Raw genomic sequence first — 15,331 nt, 5'->3', positions numbered from 1 at the left:
CACAACAATTTTGTAGACTATAGTTTTTCATAATTGCTTAACTAAAAAAAATCAAGAAAGGCAAAATTAATGCAAAGAAGAAATTGTGATGCCCATCCACGTCAAAGATGTAAGCTTGATATTAGTTTGATTATTAAGATCTTTGTACGCATTTAAGTCAATCATCACTAACAATTTAAACTTAAACAAGTTGCTTAATAATGATATTTGGATTCAGACCGTTACAATTAATAATATTATATTTTATATGTGCTAAATTGGTTTGAGCTTTCATATTATATTGGTGAGATTTTGGTCTTGGTGGATCTTGGTTGTGATTATATATGATATTTGCCTTTATAAGAATATTAAGAATTTGAGTTGAGGATATTGCTAATCTCATCTCATATATAATGTGATTGTGATTATTCGAATTTATATAAAAGTTTAGGTCAATTATTATTAGCACTTTAACTTTAAGTTTTTAAAAATCATGTAAAAAAATTATTAGATTAATGATGTTGGGACTCGGATTATCAAGGATGAATTTGTCGTACTAAAATTCATTCTAGACAGGACACCTTCCCTCCCTGGCCCCCTCCTTTTAACTGGTCCAAAAATTTAGGCTTTGGCATATTCCTAAGAACAAATTGCCCCATTTCATAATTCAGCATCTTGAAGCTACTTAGAAAGCTAAGAGTGGGAAAAACCAAAGAAAATATATATATAAAAAAAGGTTAAAAAGAATAAACAGGTAAGAACAAACACCTGAAGCATCATAGGAGGGGCATAAGGGTAGAGCCATATTCTAACTTTTAATTAAAATAATAAAAAGCAACATCCCACTCAAGTGAAGTTGCATGGAGTTCATCCTCCCAATTTGTTAATCACCAATCATGCCCACCCTCTCTTTAAGTAAACAATTCTCTTGAAGATAAAAGTACTTTCTTAGTGGACAATGGGCATTTCCTTTTGCAGCCATTTGGTTTTTCTTTGAATGTCCTTTCCCTACCCCACTCCCTACAAGTATGCCATTAAACCCCTTATTGTTCAAAGTTGAAAAGAGAGAAAGCACCGCCAGAAGCAAATACCAAACCCCAAAAAGTTATAATAATATTTAAATATGCTACTCCTTCTAGTTAGCAAATTAAACCCAACATTAATCTAATCCTTAAAGGAAAATGGATTAAGTCCACTAATGAGGTTCAAGGTAGCCTTTAGTCTTCATCAAATGGCTTTGTGATGTTCCATTACTAGGGAGGGAACCTGCTCTGGTTAGCCACCAAATAAAAACTATAGTGATGATGGCTCTCATTGGTGCTCCCATTAATTCATTCTTATTTTTAAAGCTCTAAAGAAAGTTCATGAAGAAAGATGCCAACTTAATTATCAGCACCCGAAATGGAGAAAGATGGCGCTGTCGTGGCCTCTCCCCTTTGGATTTGGTAGAGGAGAGGAGAGGAGAGGGTTATCGTGGCCTCTATCCACGACTCAGATTGATTATCTCAAGATTATGTTCTCATTTCCCCATTTCCTCCAATAATAGGACAACAGAATGTTCATCTTCTTTTCTCAGGTTATCTTAGCGACTCGTTTTTCACGCATGGATTCTTATGTCATTCCTCTTTGCACATCATCTTTTTCATGCCTCAGCGTCAAACACAGTGATTAAAATGCTTTTGTTTTGTTTATACTTAGTGGAGACTACTTAATCTATTAGAACCTTCATTAAAAAGTTAAATGTTCCTCCATGATTAGTGCTTAAGCTGTAATTAATGATCCTGATCATTGCCGAGAAGAAGGAAAACTACGTTGGGAGGGGAGAATGGAATTAAAAATATTAAAATCGACTTCGAATCTCCCTATAAAGCTTCCAGGCTGTATTCCTAGCTAGTAGTATTACTACGATATTTTTTTTGTTCTTCGCCTTTAAAAGGTTAGGAGTAGTATTAATTAAAAGACAAGTGAAATGCGTGGGGAGCACGCTCCAATGGCAAGGGGACAGTCACATGCTTAGGTCCCCAATTTGACTTGACAAGGATGTTCTGTCTCTCGTGATTGGGAGCTTCTGCTTGAAGTTCATCCTTTTTTATTTCCATGTCTGAATTCTGATCCAAACTCTTTGTTTGAAAAATCTCTATGTTCTACGTGGAGGTTCAAGACTTTCCAGGGCCTGGATTTTGGGGTCTCTCGTACGTACGCTCTTTCTGTACCATTTGCAGTAAAATATTGAGCAAAAACCTCTCTCTCTCACAACTCTTAAAGTACAGAGAGATGCTCTAAATTAGCGGAATTATTGAGAATCGAAAGGATTTTATTTTTCTATTCTTCCATTACTCACAGTTTTGGTATTTATTTAAGGTTATATGTTTATGGGCAATTCAAAAGGGTTGTCTAATTTCTAAAGAAGCCGAACATATGTCATACATTGCATTGGCTGGAAATAATAAAAGGTCAAAAGACAAGCAAAAGGGTACTCGAAAAACTTTTTGATTTTTGGTTTTGGGTACCAATCTGTTCTGCCAGGTTTCTTTCTTTTAATCTAAACTTTCTCTTCATTCCCTCAATTGCATTCCACAATGTACCACCAATTCCATATTATCCTTCTCTTTTTTGGGCAGACCTTTCATTTCCTTCGCCCTTTCATGATCAAATTATGTGTTTACCATATTTTATTATTGTTTGATTGATTAAATCGCAGGTAAAATTTTTAATAAAAAATTGTATTGGTTAAGTCTTATGTTCATGAAGATAGTAAATCAAAATATATAATTAATGTTAATTGATTATAATGTAAATGTTAAAATTGACAGTAATTTTTTTATTTTTATCTAAAGAAAATTAATTATTTTATTTTTATATGGTGACGTAATATCTTTGCATGTTTTATTTGTATGGAAAACGGAATATGCTTTTTTTAATATTTATTTAAATATAATCTATTCCTTGCGGTTGAAGTTGGGTTCCATGGGGGACTGTGATGGCTTGACAATTGTCAAGCCATTACGACCCGAACTAATTTTTTGTTTTTTCTTTTATTAGAAAAGGAGAATAAAAGAAATGAAAAATAAAGAAAAAAAATGATCTTTTTATCATTTTCATTTTTATTTTATTTTATCATTTATTAAATTATTTTATAAATGGTAAATCATGTATGGACTTTTACAAAAAAGACGTACCAATCAACTATTAATTTTACATAATAAACAAAAGTATATAATTCATGCTAATTAATTATAATGTAAATATTAAATTTGATTTTTTTATTTTTTAAAGCAAATTGATTATTTTATTTTTATATTTTTTAAAAGTTTTTTTTTTTATATGGTAAATGTAATATGCTTATGTGTCTATTTATATGGTAAATATAATATGTTTACGGTTTTTTATTAATAAAGTATTTTCCTCATACTATCTGACTATAATTTTGAGAAGAAAGAAATGAAACTGAAAAATATGTTACATAAAAATAATTGGTTACATAAAAGACTAAGTAATTCATTTAAAATGTTTACGTATATTATACATCATATATGTATCTTATGAAAAGTAATATAATGGATAAAAATAACTTAATTTTATTTTTTATTAAATATAATTTTTGAGGATGGAGATTTGAAACCAACATTTGATAGGGAATACATATACTTATCATCAAATAAAATGTTTAAATGTTAATTTCATGTTTTACTTTGCCTTCCATTCTATTAACTATATACAAAATGAATTCTTAACGGGTTTAATTGGTTATATCAACATTCAACAATAATATGATTAATAGAAACAAAAATTAAATTTAATTAATATTAAATTTCAATATGTAAAATGTTGTGAATGATTATACGATATATATATATATATATATATATATTAAGAATGAAGATTAAACCTAAACATCCCCAAATATCTATAATATATATAAAAGTAGGATAATTGATTGGGTTAATTGGTTGACATCTATCATTGTTAATTGAATTAATTTTTTTTTGTACATCTTATATCAAAATTACATAATTTTTGGCATTTGAAGTTTTTTTTTACTTTTATTTTATTCAATAAAAAACTTGAAAATAATAATTTCTAACTTTTAATACTTAGAGGATAGATTCATTTAATATTTATCAATTACAATTTAATATCATTTTTTATCTATATCCTCTTATTCTGCATGAACTTGAATCTATAGTATTTAGACATCTTTTTTATACATGAATGTTAAAATTCGAATAAATATTCATCTAATTCATAGAATAAAATAAAAAAAATTAAGAAAGTCCGTTCATTTCTTAATATGCATAGCACACAGTTATCACTGAATAAATAAATCAATTGAATTTGACAATTTTCCACGATTCATTTATATGTAAAAGGCATATACTATTAGAAATTAGTAACTATTTTATATTGATAAGATTTTTACATTATACTATTATTCTATATTATATACCTAGTTATCTCAATCTGTCAGGTTATATACTTTTACATTTCTTAATGTTTTATTATACATCTAATAATCTTTAATAGGTTTATCATTTTCTTTGAATAAGTATTGTTTTACAATTATATATGTAGCTGCAAGTTTCCAATAATTGAAACGAGAGCAAATAATTATCTTAAATTAATATTAATTTATCTTTTCTTCTCTCAGCAAGAATCACATATTCAAGTAGTTCACTAATACAATATAGGTTTTCCTATAAACTCTTTAAAAAATACCAAATTGAAGTTCACTCTAATATAATTTATGTTTTTTGTGATATTTTTCGTAACATAGCTATAGGTAATTAATCCTTTTTTACAAAAAAAAAAGAGTAAAATCCCTTAGGCCTTAACCCATTTATTGTCCCCCTTAATTCTTTATTATTTAAAAAGTTTGATAGAAAAAAATGTAGTTACATAAATAACAAAAACACATACACACACGAGTCATTGTTTAAGTTTTTCAAACAAATCGAATAGATATATTAGTTGAGCAAAAAAAGTAATATTTCAATCATATTAGTCCAAGTGTTGCCGCAGAAATATAATGTTGAGGGTAGATTTTTTTAGATACCATACTCATATAATAAAATGATAAAAGGATATATTTAACATTATTTATATTAAGATTTTTGTGTGAAGTCAAGTTTTAATGTAAAAAAATGTTAGGGAATAAAAATTGAATTATAATAAATTTAAATTTCAAAAAGTAGTAATTCTCTTGGCATTATTATATTGTTATACATATTCCCAAAAAAGATATATTGATTTTGGTCTTGATAAAAAGGAAGAGAGGAAAAAAAAAAAGCACGGTTATCATCTGAGACGTCAAAAATGGAGATTGCTTGGTGAAGCTAATTAGGCATATCAGCATTTAGAAGATGCCTTTCTTATTGAAAAGAACATTCTTTCACCACTCTAATTCCCCATTTCGCTCTCTTCACTTTGCCTACCCCTTTAGTCATTTCTCTTTTATCGACAAAAATAACTATGTGATTTCCCATCAAAATGAAGACAGCTAACCGAAAGGAAACAAAGAAAGAAAGGCAAACGTGCGGCACAGGGACCGTTAAGTAGCCGGCGCCAAATATTCCATGGTTTCCATCGGTTTCTTCCTTAAAAACCCACCTTATTCTCCTTCTTTCCTTTTAAAACCCAACCCCACTCTTCTTCCTTCCTCTCTGTTTTCCCTCACTCTTCACTCTCACCTCTTCTACTCCTTTTAACCCTTGGGTCCTTTTCAACAACGCTCACTTATCAAACACAAAAGCATGGGCGAAAGTGGCTTCTCTTCTCCTCGACACGACGCTTTTCCTGCCGGCCTCCGTGTTCTCGTCGTCGATGACGATCCTACGTGGTTGAAGATCCTTGAAAAGATGCTCAAAAAGTGTTCCTATGAAGGTTATTATTCAAAACTTTGTACCAACTTTACTTTGTTACTGTTTCTTCCTTACTACACCCTAGTGGCGTCTTTTTGTTTGTTTTAATGCACTGTTCGTTGGGTCTTGCTTTCTTTTGCTGTAACCTCTTCATTTTTCGAGTTTGGTCGGATAGCATGTAGGCATGTTTCATTTTCTGTTTATGGTGGTTTTTTGGTTATATGGGGTATTTGGACAAAGCTTATACACAATTACCAAGTCCAAGTGCATGTAAAGTTCATAATCCATGCTTTATTTGAGAGATTAAGACTACGGATATTTTATAAAATGAAAGTTTTTTTCTAGCTGCAACGGTTGAGTGAGTGAGGTTGATCGTCACTCTTGGGTCCTGACTATTATAAATGTCATACAACTGTGGAAAAGATATGAATTTTGGGTTCATTTTGTGATATTGGATCATGAAATTGAACCGACTTAATTGAAAAGTATGCCTTTTACCACTTCTATTGCAATTATCCTTTTTCGGCTCTGTTAGTGTTCTTTGGTTTAATCATCTTGTCCACATGGAGGATACTGATGGGGCTTATATGACCAGATTTATTGGAGAAAATTGTATTGGCATTGGGGATGAAAAGGATGTTTCTTGTCTGAAGGCTTGTTATGGGTGTAAAATGTTGGTTCTGGCATCATTTTTGAAATATCTTTCTAATTCTTTGGACATTGGATGCACGAAAAACAAATATGTTTAAAACCTTTGTTTTAAAAGGTTTATAATGTTGGTGAGATAGTACCGGCTGCGTTGGTTGATGCATAGATTTTGTATCTAAACAAGTCCAAAATTTATTTTGCGAAGATCAATCAATGGACGTGAAAGTATCTGTTATGACTTTGAAGATAATAATGGAAATTGTGATTAATAGACCTATCGCCTCCTGAAGTAGGGCTTTGCTCTTTAAGTGTCTCATTCAAGCACCTTTGCTGGTCAATTGGGCAGGGTGTAACCTAGTGTTAAGTCCCTCGCCCAACCCTTTGGTTCCTTTCCCACAAATTGAATATATACTTAATTTAATATACGTTCATTGATGCATATAAACTAGGAACATACATTAACGACGGAGGTTATGGCTAGGTTGATCAATCTTGAAGTTCAAGCAATTCCTGTCACCTTTTGCTCTGTAATTTATGACTTATGATCATGACTTCTAGTGAAAGCTGGGTTTGTCTTTGATATTATTGGCTTTGCTGGTGGTAGAATTTGAACAAGATCAGATGGATGTATTAATGAGCTTGACTTTAGCCAAATCTACTAAAATCTACTTTTAAATTGAAGGGGAAATTAAAAAGAAACCTTGGCTGAAGCTTGATTGAGGTAGATGTATTTAGGGTCTAATAGGCCAAATGTTGAGTTTGCCTAACTAGTTGAGGGTGTTCCTATTTGTTTATTGCTTATGCTTTTTCTCTAGGTTCGGATCTTTCAGAGGTACAATTTCATTTTGATCTCTGCCACTTCAGTCAGATATTGGTTTCCACAAAAATTCTTGAAGTTAGACTAGTGATGCTTTTCAACTGGAGATGGTAGTCCCAAAGAATAGAAAACCTGATTTTTTTTTCTTTAGGGTGGGTTCTATCAGTGAAAATTGACATCTGATCTAAGATAGGTGTATTCTTTTTTCATGCTTTCATGAGATGATTCTTCAGCCTTTTTTCCCTTTTTTTTTTCTGTGACAATAAATTAAGCATTCAGGCATATCTTTATACCATCCTGACATTCTTTTTTGGTGCTTCCACATGTTTCAGTAACTACATGTTGTCTTGCACGAGAAGCTCTGAACTTGCTTCGTGAAAGGAAGGATAGCTATGACATTGTAATCAGTGATGTTAACATGCCTGACATGGACGGGTTTAAACTTCTAGAACATGTGGGACTGGAAATGGACTTACCTGTCATCAGTCAGTTCTATTCTTCTATACTGTTACATACGAATCTTTCTTTTAAATGTCAATATTTGCTCCGCTATTCATTTCAAATTCAATAGAACCAGCCTCTGACAAGTTCCATTTATGTAATATCACAGTGATGTCTGTTGATGGGGAAACAAGCCGAGTCATGAAAGGCGTCCAACATGGCGCTTGTGATTACCTTCTAAAGCCTATAAGAATGAAAGAGCTTCGCAATATATGGCAGCATGTGTTCAGAAAGAAGATACATGAAGTGAAAGACATTGAAAGTCTGGAAGGCATTGAAGGTCTTCAGATGACAAGAAGTGGCTCAGATCTGGTTGACGATGGGCCCTTGCTCAGTGGAGAAGATATGAACTCTGCTAGAAAAAGAAAAGATGCTGAAAACAAGCATGATGATAAAGACCTCAGTGATCCTTCTTCTACAAAGAAAGCTAGAGTTGTTTGGACTGTAGACCTTCACCAAAAATTTGTCAAAGCCGTAAATCAGATTGGATTTGATAGTAAGTATAATTCAAGCTTTTGCTTTTAGATTTTAATCTCTTGATCATCATCTTGAAGTAGCCGTTTATGTAATTGTAGCAATAGTCCAAAGGTTTTTCTGTTAGTTATATATCTGTTAGTGTTATGCTTATAATTCTTAATTTTGCTTGTAACAACTCATTATGTTGTAATGTCTGTTTGACAGAAGTTGGTCCTAAAAAGATACTTGACTTGATGAATGTACCATGGTTGACAAGAGAAAATGTTGCCAGCCACTTGCAGGTAAATACCTCCCACTCTTTGCTCTTAATAGTGCCAAGTTAACTGAAAAGGACAACCAAATAACTGTTAATTAACAATTTTACTGCATATTTTGTTAGATACTAGAGCTTTTGGAGGAAAAATATGTGTGATCTATTTTACTTGTTAGGATTGTTCAAGAAATGGATGAAGGCAATTACACTAATATGTTTTTTTCAAATAAAAATGAAAAGTTTGTAAGAATTTGGGGAGGCCTATTTTAGATCTTATTAATATGCTTTATTTTTCACCTTTTTTTTCTAAGAGAAAGTTAGCAAGGTTTACTACCATCCTGTTCCCTTTGAGTTAATAAGGTTATTTGAGCTGTGGCTGCATTTGCTAGAGATCGATACCATCAATTTTCTATGTTCTTAAGCTTTTGGAATCTGTGATCATTAATCTAAGAATTGTTCATAACTTGCAGATATGTATTCGAAAATTGTTTAAAACAGGATAAAGAAAGTGATGTTAATTGTCTATAATCTAAGAAATTGTTTAGATTCTCATTGAGAAATATTCTCTTCTGCAGAAGTACCGCCTCTATTTGAGTAGGTTGCAGAAAGACAGTGATGTCAAAAATTCATTTCTTGGAATGAAGCATTCAGATCCACCTTCGAAAGATTCTACTGCCAGTTTTGGTATCCATAGCTCAATGAGCATGATACAAGATGATGTTTCAAATAGCACCTATAATTTTTCTGTTAATAACTCACTTGTTCAGAATGTGGATCTCAATCATGAAGGTGATAAAAAAGGAATTACTTCAGCGCCTGTGGCAGAGGCCAAAGGAGCTTTGTCTTTAGATATTCCTGATCCACGTAAAGCCCAGAGTTCACAGATAAGCTTTGATCATTCCCTTGGATCAGTTGATTCAGGTCTTAAGTTTGCATTATTCAATTCTACCAACCAGACACAGTACTCCTGGAGTGAAATTTCTGAAATTCAGTTCAAACAAGAGTGTGAACCGTTGCAATTAGAGAATGGCTTCAGCCAACTACCACTGCCTGGCTCACAGCATCAAGTCCAGACTGAATATTTACAGCCTGCTGCATCCATTAGCTCTGGACCTTCCATAACTGAAAAAGAGGTTAGTAGCAAGCCTTTGTATGATGAATATAGAAGCAATCATGTCAAACATTTAAGTCCAACAGAAGCAGTTGACTTGTTTCCTGTTCCAAGCAAAAACCAAACACTAAATAATCAAGTTTTCAACCCCATTTCTGCTACTATGTCAAGCACGAAAAATCAGGGCATAAGTCTGAATGACGTGGAATTTGCACAGAGAAACCTGAATGGGGGAGTAGGAGTACCTTATGCATCTTTGAGTGAGGACTTACAGTTCTGTTGGCTTCAAGGTGATTATTATGCTATGAATATTGGGCTCCAGGATTTTGAGTGTATTGAGTATAACGATCCACCACTCATTGCTGAAATTCCATTCCTCTTGTATGATGCACCAAGGTTTGACCACGAGCATCTGTTTGACCCTACTGAATATGCTGCAATAGATCAAGGGTTGTTTGCTTAGCATGAAGTTGTTCTTGCAGTGCATCCTTGGTGAAGAAAGGATCTTTTGGTATATTAGGTAATATCTATAAGTGGAGTACTTCATTTATATGGATGGGGATGTCATTTTCCCAATCAGTTTGGACTTGGATGTTGAAACATGTATAATATGGGTGGTGATAAAACGTTGACCATAATAATTTTGCTGCTACGAGTTTTCTAACTTGGGACATGCATCTTTCAGTGCTGCATAAATATGCATGTATGCAAGCCACATGTGAACTTGAGTGCAAGAATGGATTTAATCTCCTCCCTCCCTCTTATTTTTGTCTTTTAATCCTTTCCTTTTTCTTGTTTTTGCAAAAAAGTTGCGGGAGAGGGCGCTCATCATTGAGTTGATTTTGTACTGCATGGCCTTGAGCGTCCAGGACTCTTTAGCTGATAACAATTCACAAGGTTCATCATGTTCATTCGTTTCATTTCATACAAATTTGGCACAGAGAACTAACATAAACCCAGATACATCCAAAGCCACAAAACATGTATACAGACAGGCACTTAGTACTATCTTCCATTATAACAGTATTTTTCAATTTCTATAATGTCATTACTAAATCAATTAAGAAAAGGTCAGTGGCTGCATCCACCAGCAATAGATCCTCCACGGTCACGCCTGTATGAAATACTCTCTTTGCCTACTGAATGCTGGATATTTGGGGAAGCATTTTCATGTCTGTTCTTTGGCAATGAGGTCACGGAACAAGCTATCCTGTTATTATTCATTAATACACGCTTAGAGCTTTTAGTATTGATGGAAGGCCTCCTTGGAGGTCTGGAGTTTGTCTCCTGCGCTGTACTGGGAGATGGCTTTCTTCCAAATTTTGGTGATTGAGACCAACTCGAAACAATCTGCAAGGAAAAATTTACTGTGAGAACTACAACACAAAAGCTGCTAACATCTAAAAAAGCCATAGAACACCATCCTTTCTCAATTACACCCATCAAAAGGAGAAGGAATGACACTCGGGGAAGATTGGGACAGAGTTAAGTCTGCCTGTGCACCTACTGACCATCAAGAGAAATGAATTGAACTAACAAATAAACTTACGAAAACCTTTAATTCTATTTCATGGCATAGATCCCAAAAATTTAAACTCACAGCTAAGCTGTTCAAGATACTGCTGAAGGCAAGCAGGATACTTTGATGCATGATTAAAATTCCATTATCGTATAGTCAGCATAAAAAAAAAGCAGGTTAAGATAGACATGGAAACCTTCTTAACATGATTGTATGAAGACTGTGATCTATGGTATAAATATTCATTTAGTCTGGCTTTAACATCAGTGCTCTGCCTGAGTTTATTAAGGTCATTCTTTGCTTTGTCCTGCATATCATGACATATGTTTTACTTTTATCGATTTCACATGCAATGCCAATAATGAAATTGCCTTTATTTGTGACTAGGTTTATTATTGTACTCAAAAGAAGCATATAAGTTGTATACTATACTCATGCACGATTACATAATCTAGACATGCACGCACAGAGTATACATAATGTGCATGTATCACACACGCAGCGACAGTATTCATAAAGCATAACATAATTATCTAGATCAAATAGGGCAACTCATCTAAATTGATTCTTGAATTAGTTCACATCTCTGCAATTTAGGAGCTTGGCCTCAGCAACTGCAGGGTTTCATCAATTATGCTACTTCTAACTCCATAATCCAGATACCAACATCCTAATAGGGTTGTCTGACTTGTACCTTTGATCGTGTTTGCATTTGTGATTTTTCTGCCTCCTTTGAATTCATTTTATCTTCTAGCTTCTCAAAGAACTGGCACGGGGTGAGCAAGGAAACACTATTAAATTCTTGGTGCAATTAAGATCGTGATAATTAAAGCATGAGATGAAATAACAGTAAGACTTACCTCTTTCCGTTTTGCTGCCCTTTCTTCGCTCCTGAAAGTAAATGGAGAGGAACTGATAGTTGATCGCGTACTAGTTCCACTTGCACTTGAAGATTTGGAACAGCTGCCACACATTCAATAGAGAACAGTTATGAGGTTCATATAGGAAAGAGGCATCAATAATCAGGTCAATAGTACTGAGACCCGATATGAAAAGTATAATCAAGAAAAGGGAGCCTAGAGAAGCTACTGACTGGAGCATACAACATCATGGAATCATAAATTTAATTTTAGTACTTTGAAATTAAAACGTGGATGCACAGCCGAAAAAACAGAACGCACTGTGTACACTGTACAGCATAATGCAACATTGGTAGCTTCCAAAAAAAGAGAGAGTATACCAATAACCTGATTATGTTTTAGTGCACCCCCAGCATGCAAAAACATGTAAAAGGTTAAATAGCAAACGCTCTTACTTGGAGAGGGAGGGCCATCTCCCATCTCCTGTTACCCCTCCTGAAACTGACTTATTGAGTACTGCTCTAGTCCTGTAAAAGTAGATATAATCATGTCAGCGGAAGAGAAAAGACCTTAAGGCAAAGTGTCAGCAAAGACATTTTGTGACGGAAGACTACCTTTTATCTTGTGACTGAAGATCTTTTGAAGGATTCCTTGAACACCCATTAACAGATGCCTGCAGTTTGTAAATGAAACTGCTCTAGGTCATTTAACAAATCAAAACCAGTTGGTGTCTCCTGCATTACCCTCTAAAAAAATTTGCAAATAAAATTGCATAGGCAACAATACTGTGATTTTTTCACCTTTTGAAACATCATAAATATTGTTATTTTGTCATCCACTATTGAAAATCCAATACTGTTTCAGTGCATGCAATTGTTTCTTAATGAGCTGATAAGGAGAACAGCAAATAAAAATGGTGATAGAAGAAGTACCCTGGTTGGAGTTTGTTGTGGAGTCGAATTGTCCCTTGGTATCTTGAGTGATGTTTTATTGGTTTCACTAGCATGAGGAGTGAAATTCATAGACATGTGAAGGGATTTTTGAACTACTCTCTTTTGCTCATCTGAGTTTACTGCAGACTTCCTACTAATAAGAGCATGGTTATACCCAATTCTTGAAGTTGCTTGTTTGGATACTCCACCATGATTGGATAACTTTGATGCGGAATTTGATTTTTCAATTGATGGAGCTAAATTCTCTTGATCAGCAGCTTTCCTTAATGCCCTGGTTGGGGTTTGTAGAGGAGTTGAACTATCTTTCGGCATTCTGAGTGATGTTTTACTAGTTTTACTGGCACCAGAAGCAAAATTGATTGATATGTGGAGCGAGTTTGGAATTGTTTTCTTCTTGTCAATTGAGTTTCCGGTGGATTTATCAACACCAGTATCACTCCTGGCTTGTGCTGAAGCCACTCGTTTGGAAGGATGTAATGGAAGTTTGGAGGCTCTGCAGGGAGTTGATGACTTCGACAAAGAATTTGTTCGCCTTTTCTTGCTTGATGAAGTTGAGTTCTTCTGATCAGTACGTTCCTGCAGTATTGCAGAATGAGGACAACCATAAAGACTTGACATCGAAGAACAAAAGAGAAAACGTTGTTTAAGTTAACATTACCTTAAGGAACATCTTCTTGTCTGGGGTGACCATTATCATGCCATGGTCAACATGGGTATTGTCAACATTTTCAAGAGCATTTGAATTTCCAACATGGGTGTTGTTCTCCACATTCACATCTTGGTCCATTACTGCCTGACCTCTGTCCCAGTTAGCAACATCCATATTACCTCTTCCAACATTAAGATTGCCTGCATCTACATCAGCAGTATTAGCTACCTCAGCATCAGAAACATCTTTCTCCTGTTGTTCATCCATAGCCACAGAGGCGTTTGCATTGGCTGAATCTGTATTTAAGGAAGAGTCCATCGAAGCTGCATTGATAGTTCCCGTTTGAGAGACACCATTGGAAACAGTATTTGCTTGCTCCAGCAAGGCAGCTGCTCTCATTGCAGCTCTTCTCTTGTAATGAGCTTCAAAAAAAGCTTTCTTCTGGGCAACAGAACCTGGCTTTGAAAACTTTTCGACTTCTTCCAAGTAACGATTGTGAGAGAAGGTTGACCATTTCTCCCACGCCAGCGATTCTGACATAAATCTACCGAAAGATACTGATTCGGTGAGAGCACGAATCGGATCACCCTGTGTTTTAAGATCGATCATCAGTTTACTGACTAAATGCTTCAAAGCTACGAAAGAATAAAACTAAAAGCTTGTTAAAAAGCTCCGTCCTTTATTGACATCTCCATTCATTAATACAAAGAGTGATGAAAAAGAAAAACAGCATAATCAAATTTTTTTTTGTTAGGGAAAGCATTGGGACGTCAAGCTATCATAATATTTTCTGTTTCGTCACTGCGACTGAAGGGGAACGGTCATCAACAGCCCCAACGTGTCGTTCAGATCTCTTATGAGTTTTTCCAATAATTTCCCAGCAACCAAACAAGTGTCGGTAAAACAAAACAACTGAATCAAGAGAACCAATTAAGTAAACACAGTAAATGGGAAAACTTGTGTCAGTGAAGTTTCAGTTTTTGTTCACAAAACTGACCTCTTTAGCTTCAAGAGAAATATCTGCAGGATTAGAAAACGGTCTTACAAGACAAGCGGATTCACCCATTTCCCACAACAACCCTAAAGTTTCTTTTTGTGTTTTTAGTTTCTTGTTCTCTTCTCTTGCTCTTCTAGTTCACTCTTGTGCTTCACACCTTCAGCTTCCTCTCACTCCGCAAGAGAAAAAAAGAAACCCACCATAGCAGGCTCCTCCTTCTAACCGTTATTTGAAACAAAGGCTCTGTCTCTAGCTAGGCTCAGGGTCATGGGTCCATTTCAATGTCCATCCTAAACAGTGGGTGCAACTCTGAGATGTGCAAGAAAGCTCCTCTAGTGTGGGGCGTTTTCTTGTATGCTTTTAAAGCTTGGTTTTGTTTTTCTTTTTCTTTAACGTCACTTTATGACGGTCTTCTTTTCTATGTTTTTCCTATGAATCTATGCTCGTAAAGGATCTGATCATTTTTCTTTTCAGCAAGATGGATCTGATCTGGGTCCGATACGATCAGTGAATTGGGTCCCATAAGTTGAAATTTGAAAGCTTCCCAACGTCTAGTTCCACCCTTTCTCCTTTTTTTTGATGGATGATTATGACTACTTTATGTCAAGACAGAAAAGAAATAAAAAAGAATGTGGGTACTCTGGATTCAGAGAATCTCCGAAGCTTATTGCATTAGTTTAATTTGGCCACTAATTTGAATTAGGAAGCC

General features: G+C 34.4%; 2 protein-coding genes across 2 annotated transcripts; one reads left to right on the top strand and one right to left on the bottom strand.

Annotated features, from left to right (window-relative positions):
* The first annotated feature begins 5,376 nt into the window (after positions 1 to 5,376).
* ARR11 (response regulator 11) lies at positions 5,377 to 10,395 on the top strand. Its single transcript, XM_021437308.2, has 5 exons — positions 5,377 to 5,859; positions 7,635 to 7,787; positions 7,913 to 8,299; positions 8,485 to 8,561; positions 9,109 to 10,395. Exons 1-5 carry the CDS (start codon positions 5,730 to 5,732, stop codon positions 10,105 to 10,107), a joined length of 1,746 nt encoding a protein of 581 aa, XP_021292983.1. The 5' UTR covers positions 5,377 to 5,729; the 3' UTR covers positions 10,108 to 10,395.
* A 129-nt stretch (positions 10,396 to 10,524) lies between these two features.
* LOC110423157 (TPX2 (targeting protein for Xklp2) protein family) lies at positions 10,525 to 15,051 on the bottom strand. Its single transcript, XM_021437307.2, has 8 exons — positions 14,623 to 15,051; positions 13,635 to 14,213; positions 12,956 to 13,552; positions 12,638 to 12,696; positions 12,479 to 12,550; positions 12,024 to 12,126; positions 11,858 to 11,929; positions 10,525 to 10,994 (listed from the first exon to the last, which is right to left on the bottom strand). The coding sequence occupies exons 1-8, from the start codon at positions 14,689 to 14,691 to the stop codon at positions 10,716 to 10,718; spliced, it is 1,830 nt and encodes a 609-aa protein (XP_021292982.1). The 5' UTR covers positions 14,692 to 15,051; the 3' UTR covers positions 10,525 to 10,715.
* Between the last annotated feature and the right edge of the window lie 280 nt (positions 15,052 to 15,331).

Source organism: Theobroma umbraticum, unplaced genomic scaffold (genome assembly GCF_002168275.2).
Source record: "Theobroma umbraticum cultivar Fairchild unplaced genomic scaffold, ASM216827v3 scaffold_20.0, whole genome shotgun sequence".
Taxonomy (NCBI): Eukaryota; Viridiplantae; Streptophyta; class Magnoliopsida; order Malvales; family Malvaceae; genus Theobroma; species Theobroma umbraticum.
This window is presented reverse-complemented; position numbering and strand designations above follow the sequence as displayed.